Here is a 10,499-nt window from a genome sequence, read left to right as displayed (position 1 = left end):
GGAGACAAATACAATTGTTTTTATTTCTGTGATGTTCAACGATAGCAGCTTTGAACCGACTCAATGTCGCAGTATGACAGTGCATCAGGTTCAGGTCTGATATCAACCAAGTTATTAGTCGGTATAATCAGCGTCAACAAATTCATTTGCAGTATTTAATTTGTGGACCATTTTCCTAATTTTCAATTAAAAAGGAACACTTGGAGATTTGGAGGCCTTTCCATAGTTTCCACCTTTACCTGTGGATGCATGGACTTCCTCTGGGTGCTCCAGTTTCCCTCCACACTTCAAAAACATGCATTTGAGGCTAATTGGTGACTCCAGAATTGCACTGGTGCCTGCGTTGTGTCTATTGTTGTGTTTGTGGGTGGCCACTGGACCACCTGGCTCTTCTAGCTCAGTTTTTCGCACGTCTGCTTGGTGCTTGCATACCTGCTTGCTCACCTGGCCGGGCTGCTGGGAACTGATGGATTCAACTGTGGAGAGATGAGCCATTCATCTCCATGATACCCATGGAGTCTATGGTCTCACTCTTATTCTTTTTTGGACAACTTTCTGTCAGTGGGCCCCAGACTTCTGGTGATTATTCTCATTTATTCATGTTCAGTGCCCCACGCCTCCTTCCTCTTGTCCGTAAGTGAACTGTGTGCCTGGAAGTCTCCTTTCACACCCTTGTGTTTGTTTGCTCCTCTACCCAACACTGCTCTGCCTTCCATCCTTCTGTCTTTGCACTATAGAGAGTTTTCATGTGGCTTCACACATCCGGGCTTCTGCCGACCTCCGCTGTTTTTTTGCACCCCCTACCTGGCCACCTCACCTGCCCTGGTCTTTGTGGGCAGACATCCACCCAGGAGAAGGAACCCGGCTGGTCCTGACAGTAGCATATTGACAAAGCCATGCAAATAAGCGCGCACGGCCGGTACAGTGAAACTGCAAATGGCTCATTTAGTCGGTTATGGCTCCTTTGATCACTTTACCGTTACTCGGACTGCTGTGGTAATCCTAGAGTTAAAACATCCAAACAAGCGCTGACCCGCCGGCCCCTGCTCTATTGTGACTGCCATGAATGGCACAGGTGTGCACCATTGTAGTAACTTAACCAGTGTTTAAAATGGCAGTTTTACAAAATCATTGACTCAGAACAACCTGATTGTAGTTTGTTTGACCCTCAAAATGTCTACCAGAGAGGTCATGACATCAGTGAAGACTATCTATTCCTCATACTTTTGAATTTAAAAAAGAAACCAAACATGAATTGAGGAAGATTAGAACACGTCAAGGACAGAAAAGAAATAAAAAAGATAGTGGTAGTGAAAGTGAACTGCAAGGAGCCAGCCTCAAGCTTGGAGTTGCTGTAAAATCTGTTGTAACAGAAATAAGCAGAGGAAAGAGATAGATAATGATTGATTGGTGCTGTCTGCAATTAATCGATATCTTGACATTGTCATTACAAAAGACAATAGCTCAGCAAAAGAAATCAGATCGAGAATCAGCAAATTAAAAGCTAAACAGATTAAAAGAAGCAGAGATGGGAGCTTCAAGAAGAAAGTCAGCGGTTTTCCTCCATCTATCGCCTCGAAAGCCAGACTGGATGCAGACTGTGAGTGAAAACTTGTTAAAGAAGTGTTAGTGAAGACTGGTGAGCTGCAGGGACGGTAGAACGAATGAATGTGCACAACAGGAAACAAACTACATGAACAGGGCAACAAGAACAGCTTCTAAGCACCATAGCGCTGAGAGCTGAGGTTTTACTGATTCCCACAACACTCCAAGCCTAGATCATTTGGTGAAGGACTCCCGGTGGGCGGTGGATCAGCCATGGAAAGATCCATGGAGCTCTGACTGTTGCCCCTATTCCACTCTCAGTTTTATAGATGTAAACCATGTGGGACAGCATAGGAGCATATGTGGTGCAGAAACGATACTGTCTTGAAAAGTGGTAGAAATTCTGAGGCTGTCTATGTAAGAGAACACTTGATGCATTAGATATATGATATTGAAATATTTACAGTTTTTCTAAGAATGGAGGGAAGAACTAAGCATGAGCAGCTATCAATGATCCACTGTTGATGTTATGTTGATTATAAATGATTCAAATAAAAACGATCGGTGCGATACAATGCAGAGTAATTTTCCACGCCACAATATGATGGATTACACTGGGAAACAAATCTCTATTCTCCCAAATAATTCCCTGGCATTTTTGCATATTTCATTTGTTGTTCGCTGCGGTCACACAGTTATCTTTTACTGTGTGCTCAGGGACATGCTGTCCATCTTCTGTTCTCTCTGTGGTTATTTCAGTGCAGCTAATAAATACTGAAACAGCTCAGGGGACGCAGAGCGTAATGTATACCTCCGTGTTGTGTTGTGCATTTAACAGTACATGGGTGGATTTATCAATGGTTGAAACTGGAGACGCACAGTGGTGCTTTAATCCCTGGTGCTACCACAGAACACATTTGCTCGCATGGAGACCACGTTCTCGCATGAATTCAACTATTTCTTTGGAACAATAGAATCTTTAGGTGATCTGCTGTGGTAGAATGAATGTAACCATAAATCTCTCAGTGAATACTCACACTGCCTCATCCTGTCACCTGATCCACATGAGGGATGGGACATAACTTCCCGCCTTTATATCTCTTTACATTCATGTAAAACTACAATGGTTGCAAAAATATTAATTGATATCAGGTCTACAGTGTTTTCTCTTATGCAGATGATCCAATCATCTATCAATCAATAATCATTTCCATCATTTCTTGTAGTGAAATGCTGATCTTTGTTCCTTTAATACTTCTTGCCCTCAATCACGATTCAAACCAGTATCACTCCAGACTGTCTTAAATACTGATGAATTTGTTCAGAAAATGTTTAAACATTGACACAGTCAGACTGACAGTCTCAGAAGAGTTTTCTTCTCATTTAAGTTAGTTTATATTCTATATTATTCCACGATCTTCCATATATTTCATGAAGGCTGCTCTCTATGAGATATAGAGTAGCATGTTTACCTTTTTGAATGAAGATCAGCTCAGCTGATGGCTGTAAAAAGAGCATTTGACTCTGGGATGTGGTGAACTGATAAACATCACCAGACTTAAATGTAGAAACAGATGTAACACACAGTCAACTTCTTGAAGAAGTGAAGAATAAAGGAAACAAAATGAGCATTTTCAATTTTTTACCTCTATAAGGAGTTATTCAACTTTAATGATATTTAACAGCCTGTAGTGCTGATTGTTTGCCTTTGATGAAGTCACTGCCCAAACCTTTCTTTTTCTAAGGAGGATGTGTGATGTTAAAATCACAAGTGGTGACTTAATACAAATCTGGGGGACAAAGTGTCTCATCCATGCCGTCCCTACCAAGGATCTACGAGAGAAAGTTAATTTCTGATCAACCAGTCGTGGACACCACACTTCCTGTTTAAGTGTTTGTTCTTCTGTCTTTACTTCAGATATCATCACGACTCCATGCGTCGCTGCAACAGGACGTGGTTTTATCACTTACTGTCTGGGTCATGGTGGGAGTTGACAGAAAGTCATTCAGCAGTTGCAGAAAAATCCCAAACACCTGACTTTGTTTTGACTGCGTCGCCCCGATGTCTCCAAGATGTTTAGTAGCTGGCAGTGATTATGGTCATCTGCTTCCACAAAGACATTTTACACTTCATCTCACTGACTCCTACCTTACCCAGCTTTGTCCTCTCCATTGGTTTATTTACTTTGTTTCATTGCAAAAAAGAAAAGAGAAGCACATCAACTTGAGTCCAGAATGTTTATTTGTTTTTTTTTTTTTAAACAACAGTTTTCTTGGTAACATTAACATTTATTATCAAAAAAGAAAATGTGGTTCTTGAACCACAGCCAGGTTATAAAAACAGACGTTACAGTCAGTTGCTCTGATGCTGGCTTACATTTAAAAAAAACAGTCATTTATGTGGAACTATTATTTTTTTCATGTTCATACGATCCCTGAGGCTGGAGAGGTTCATCTTCCTCCTACAAAAACAATCAACAGTCAGATCGTCACTCTCCTGCAAAGGAAGACATTTGAGACAGTCAACTCAAACATTTCCCCAGAGCAACGTCTGAGGAAGCAACAACAAAATACAAATAAAATATTGTTTTAGTGTATATAAAGATAGTCCCTGCTGCTATTATTATTGGTAGATCTAATAATATAATGATGAAGTGATTACATCTGAGTATCAGTCTCCTGCATCATTACGACACATCTGGATGATTTAGAGTTCAGATCTCCTGCTTATAGACACACAGCACATAGACTCTCATCTAAAATGGGATCATAAATGTATTTCCTGTGTTTAGCATAAGTATGAGAAATACTGAATGTATTCTTTATTGCTTCAATACAACCTCTGAAAAGTTCTCTACAGAAGCACCAAACTGAGGACACACACACACACACACACACACACACACACACACACACACACACACACACACACAGACAGAGGCAGGAGGACAGCGGCTCTAAACCAGTGACTCCCACACAGGCAGGCTGTCTGAGTCCTGGCTGTGCAGGGAGCTTAACCCAGTGTCTGAGTCGTCGTCGTTCGCACTGTGAGCTTTGGCCAGACCCCTGGCCTGCTCCATCCACTCGCTTTTCGCCTCCAGGGTGTTAATCACCCCCATCTGATCATCTGCACCGCGGGGACATCTCTGCTCGCTGCCCGTCCCGTCCTCTATGCCCAAAGTGTTGACTTCCTCCAGCAAATCCCTCATCTCCTTTTCTCTCGCCCCGCAAATCTGCTGGGTCAGCTCTAAATCGCTCCTAATAGCCTCTAAATCCGCGTTGAGGCGCAGACCGATGTACAAACTCGCATCCAGCTGCGTTTTGATCCTCTCCTCCTCCAAAAGCAGCTCGCCGCGCTCGGACTCGTTGCCCTGCAGCTCCTCGTCCCTCCGCTGCATCCAGCGGCGATTCAGTTCCTCCTGGATCTGCGCCGTGAGCAGGTCCGCCAGATCCTCCTGCTCCCTCAGCTCCTCCTGCAGTCCGGCCAGCTCCTCACACTGCAGGACATAGTCTTCAAACTTTACGCAGGACTCGGTGGAAGGCGGCGGGTCTCCCTCCTGGAGGGTCCCGGAAGCTGCGTCCACCAGATACGTGTCCTGCACATAATTAACCCCGTGTCTCTTGATTCTGTCAAAATGCACCTTTGCCTCGCACCTCTCGATCTCCGCGTCCAGCTCTGTAATCCTCTGCACCTGCTGCCGGATGGTGTGGTCCTGGGAAACCACGAGATGCACCAAAGTTTCCATCTTCTCCGCGCAGGACGGGTCTCTGTGCGCGGCGCGCGCCCTCTTTTTGTTCATCTTCTCCAACTTTCTGAAGGCTTTCCTCACGATCCGGCGCTGTTTCTCGGGTGGGATGTGACCCATGGGGGACCACGCGCTCTCTTTAGTCACGCAGGGGTTCTGTTTGCTGAGCACCACGCGCGCCTCGGCGCTGCGGGCTCCCGGCTTCGCCAGGGACGCCTCGCTCTTCACCAGGACAAACTTGACGTTCCTCTGCTCCTCTCCCCACGCCGCCCACAGCCGCAGGATCTTGGTTTTGTTCGGTAAAGTCCTCTCGAAGCCCCTCCATTTCTCCACGATGCAGTAGGCCTGTGCAGTGGAGAGGCCGTGCGGGGAGTTCTGGTCCTCCAGGAGCGCTTTGACAACATCCGCGCAGGATGTGCGCTTCGACAAGCCGAACACCAGTTTCTCCTCCCGACAGACCCACACTGACACCTGAGTGTCATCTGGCTCCATTTCGGCTTTCTGATCGACTCTACTGCTTTCACAGAAAATGCATTAATTAAAAAAAAAAATCATATCCGCACGTCTGGAATAAAGCGAGTCATTTTGGTGCGTGCGCGCGCCCAGCGTCCCAGGCGCATCTGGCTGAACTCTCCATGAGTGCTCTCGTGCGTTTCCTCCCGGCTGGGGCCCGGGTAGGGAAGCACTGCGTCCTGAGACGCCTTTGATCACGTGACCACCAGGACGGGCCCGCAGGAAAAAAAAAAAAAAAAAAGAAGTGTGTGTGTGTGTGTGTGTGTGTGTGTGTGTGTGTGTGTGTGTGTGTGTGTGTGTGTGTGTGTGTTCTCGTATTTCTATCCTTGTTGGGGCCAAATGTCCCCACAAGGATAGCAAAACGTGGAACGACGTGCCTTGTGGGGACCTTTTTCCGGTCCTAAGTAGGAGAAACAGTGTTTTCTTGACCATGTTGTTGTTACTGAAACAAGTAAAAGTGCAAAAACATTTCTTTAGGGTTAGGCTTTATTGTGGTGTGGGTTAGGGTTAGGGTAAGGGTCAGGGTTAGGGGCTAGACATGAATGGGAGTCAATGGAAGGTCCCCACAAGGATAGAAATACGAGACTGTGTGTGTGTGTGTGTGTGTGTGTGTGTGTGTGTGTGTGTGTGTGTGTGTGTGTGTGTGTGTGTGTGTTTGTGTGTTGATCACACAGTTGCTTAGAATTTCTGTGGCTATATATCAGGGGCGTCACTAGATTTTAAGTTCAGCCCCCAGAAGATGCACAGAATGTGAGCAAAGGTGGTGCAAAACTCCAAAAACAGCTAATGAAGACTGAGAAATGGATACAGTAAAACTACAAATATCAGAGTAACAGTGTTTTCGCAGCTGCACTTCTCAAACTTTATCCCCGGTAGTTAGTGAGCCAGAGTTTGAGCTCCATGAAAAAATGTCAAATAAACTGATAATCAGCATGCTGCCATGCTGTAACTGTTAAAAAGAGTGCATATGCACATGTAGGTAGCAATGCACCAAAAAACTAACTAACTCAAACTCCAACAGCTAGACACTGACATGATTGATACATATCACTAAATCTGTGATCATTACTTGCATCACACACAGCTCCTGCCTCTACTCAGAGTTTCAGTTCATGATGATGGAAACATTAAAATAAGCTTCTTCATCAAGTGGTGCTGAGTCTAAACCAGCAGAATGAGAAGATATCATGACCTTTATCTGGAGTTTGGGTTCAATGAGAACAGGGAGAGAAGAACAAAATGTGAGGAGAGTCCATGAAGCCACTGAGCGAAAGCAGCTCCTGATCACTAAGAACCAGAGTTCAGAGACTAAACAGATGAAAGTAATAACTTCAGAAAAAGCCCAGAGGGCTGATTTAGTGGTAGAGGAGGATCTTAGTCTGTTTGTCATCCATCCCTCCAGAATAGAGAAACTGTGTTCTGAGAAACAGATTCACCTTCTCACTAATTTAACCTGCTAGTGATGTGAGTGACTGTGTGATAAAACTATATATTTATTGAATGACTGTAACTGTTATGATCTATGTTTGTCAGTTTTCTGCCAATTTTTCAAAGTGGCAATAAGTGCTGGACCATTTCAGAAGGTTTTGAGCCGTTTGTTCATCAAACTAGGTTCATCAGGACTGAGTCAGTTTTCGTACTGTAACCTTAAGATGAAGGAAATTTCTGGTATGAAGCTTCAGAACTCCACACTTTAATAACAGCTGCTGCACAGAACATCTCACTTCTCACACTAAGTGGTTAATTCCTTAACTCCCTGCAGCCTGCTGTAACTCCAGGACCTCACTGGAACATGTGAGCTGACCTCTGACCTGCCTGACTAGAACACAACATCCACATCACAGCACCGCTCATGTTCTGAAAGCTGTAAAAGCTGTAAATCTAAAATTCCAAATGCTCTGAAGTGAAAATGTAGCTTCAATAAGATTTCGCCTGTTTAAAATTACAGAAATTTCATTGACATAACTCCAATTTAATTTAGTGAAGTTCATTTAATTAACATGAGGGTTATGAGTAGTCCTTGAAAAATGTTCTCCTCTTTAAGAGGCCAATGGATACTAAAACGTTGAGAACCCTAGTCTTTAACGTTAAAGCTAGGTTTTTACATGTCAGACAGGAAGCATTGTGTTTATTCATAACTTGGGACTTTTTGCTGTTAGCTGGAGCTAAATAACTGTTACTGCCAGCAGTGACTAATATTTACTTTCTTGAAAAACTTTCCTATATCCATCTTTCATCCATCAGTCCACATTCTTCTCCTCATCCTGTTTTTTCGGCTTTTAGTGTTTGAAAGTCTCTGCAGCCTGACTGACAGCAAGGTCACAGGAAAAACCCGGACTGGAGTTTCAGTGTAGTGGTCGTTCTCTATATGAACAAGTGGAATGGATTCACTGCAGGGCTCTCGAGTTGATGCCTCCTCCTCCTGGACGACCCTCCATGGCAGTAATTGGATTCTTGTAGAAAAGCAGAGGAAGAGTGGAGGTGGGGTGTCTAAGGCTAGCAGATTATTGACCACATTTAAAGGTGCTGTAGGCAGGATTTTGCTAGTCAATGCTAATTTTTCTGTGTTTTCTTTGGATTAAATGTTAGAGTATCCATTGATAATCCTTCAAGAGTGTAGCATAATTGCACTACCGCGAGGGCGCAGCGTTTCCATCTGTCTCTGTTCTGAGCTGAAAAGGAATCTCGACAGCTCCAGGTATCTTTGACCAATCAGAAGAGCCCCTGAGGCTCTAACCGTGATTGGTCGAGGGGCGTTCATCGCACGTTCTTGTGGGAGGAGCTTAACTTGCGTAAGGGCGTGATGTCAGAGAAAACAGGACAGGATTGGCTGTGCTGGGTTTCAAATCGCCCTCTTAGATGGGTCAAATCGCCATCTTGCTTAGATAAACCTAAGCAAGATGGCGGAGATGCGGAATCCTGCCTACAGCACCTTTAAGTAAATAATCAACGGTTATATGAATATTCATTTAAAATCATATTCCAACCGGTCTATGTAAAAAAATGAAATTGTTTAAAAAAAAAAAAAAACTTGAACAGGCCTAAATTATTTAGGGGATCTTAAGAAAGTTTTAGGGGGACTTCAGCCGTCTAAAATAGGCCTAAAGACACCATTGCTATATATAGAGAGCAAAATTAATTTCTTTTTTGATGAATTAAAATGTTACAATTGGTTTTAGTAAATATTTCCAGGTATACAGAGCTATGGGGCGTTTTTGTGGAGTTTGCATGTTCTCCCTGTGCATGGGTTTTCCTCCCACAGTCCAAAAAATACCCGTTGAAGCTAAATTCAGAGTAGTGTGAGTGTTTCTGGTTGTCTGATGGGGTGGTGACATGTCCTGGGTGTAATCTGCTCTCATCCCTAGTCAGCTGGAACTATCCTGCACTCAGTCTGTGTTGAATACTATGGTAGACAGATTCATTATTAATTGTAAATACCACTTAGGGAATGTCCTTTTATCACATTTAACCCATTCTAGTCATACTTAACCCTATCTGTAAATGCTAGAAACAGCGGGATTTCACTCAGGGAGTAGATTGGGGTCGAGGGTCTTGCTTAAAGACCTGCGGTAGCCTTCCCAGTGTGGGATTCATTTCAAACCTATAAACCATTTCAAACCATCTCAGGTCTGTGAAATGAAATGTGACAAAATATTTATGTCTGCAAGTGCAATTTTCTCTCTTATTAAATTTATATTTGAAAATTTCAAGCTTTGAATGTAATGAACTATAGATGCCAAGTTGTATTCAAGAAATGTAAATAGTTGAAGGATGTCAGATTCTCACAGATGCGTACAAACAAGCCCTCCAGTCATGTAAGAGGAGCGGCGGTGTCCTCCCTCCCTGATGAATCCCGCTGCAGTGATCTGAATACTCAGGGTCACTTTGCTTTTGTTGACATGAGTGTGCATGCAGATATGGTGCTTTACTTTATACCACCATTTGGGCCCTCTTAGCTATTAATTCATTGTGGTTATTTTACTGCGGATGCTTTCAGACTGCAGCCTTGGCGAATCTTGAACTCGGGAGCTTTGATCGCAAAAGGGAGAGAAAGGAAATAAAATGCTGTTAATGGACATGAACTCTGGCTTTGTTGGTTTGACCATGCTGTCGCACAATACGACTCCACAAAGAGACACTTTCATATCACCAGCTCTATTCATTAAAAAACTTAGTTTGAAAAGTGAATTCCATATTTTACTCTTTTCTCTGCATTTAGCATGTAGCAGCGCGCGCGCACACACACACACACACACACACACACACACACACACACACACACACACACACACACACACGTGACACTGTTAGAGCAGAAAGAGCAGCTGCGAAACTTTTATTTTAGCCACAATCTACAGATTCTTGTTCAAGTACTATAAATAATATATTTTGAATTAGACACTGACTCTGGATTGAATTACTAATATGTTCAAAATATGTATCTTTATGAGCAATTCCTCTAAAATTGGGAGGCAAGAATGAAAAATGAACTGTCAATCACTATTATCACGATAACACTTAAACACAAATATGTCAAAACATGAGATGTTTGAGTTAGTACTTTAAAAGTAACCTCATCATATTGACTGCAAGACACCGACGTTATTAATCTTGCTGGGTTTGTCAGGTGATCTGTTTTCATGACAGTCAGCAGAGCCCATTGAATTTAAATGAATATAGCAAAGATTCAGATTC

General features: G+C 43.3%; 1 protein-coding gene across 1 annotated transcript; it reads right to left on the bottom strand.

Annotated features, from left to right (window-relative positions):
• Positions 1-4,500: 4,500 nt before the first annotated feature.
• Positions 4,501-5,783, bottom strand: rassf10b (Ras association domain family member 10b). Its single transcript, XM_030092670.1, has one exon. The coding sequence runs from the start codon at positions 5,781-5,783 to the stop codon at positions 4,503-4,505; it is 1,281 nt and encodes a 426-aa protein (XP_029948530.1). The 3' UTR covers positions 4,501-4,502.
• Positions 5,784-10,499: the final 4,716 nt, after the last annotated feature.

This window comes from Salarias fasciatus, chromosome 1 (genome assembly GCF_902148845.1).
Source record: "Salarias fasciatus chromosome 1, fSalaFa1.1, whole genome shotgun sequence".
NCBI classification, from domain to species: Eukaryota; Metazoa; Chordata; class Actinopteri; order Blenniiformes; family Blenniidae; genus Salarias; species Salarias fasciatus.
The sequence above is the reverse complement of the archived record's forward strand: the minus strand, read 5'-3'. Positions and strand labels throughout refer to the sequence as shown.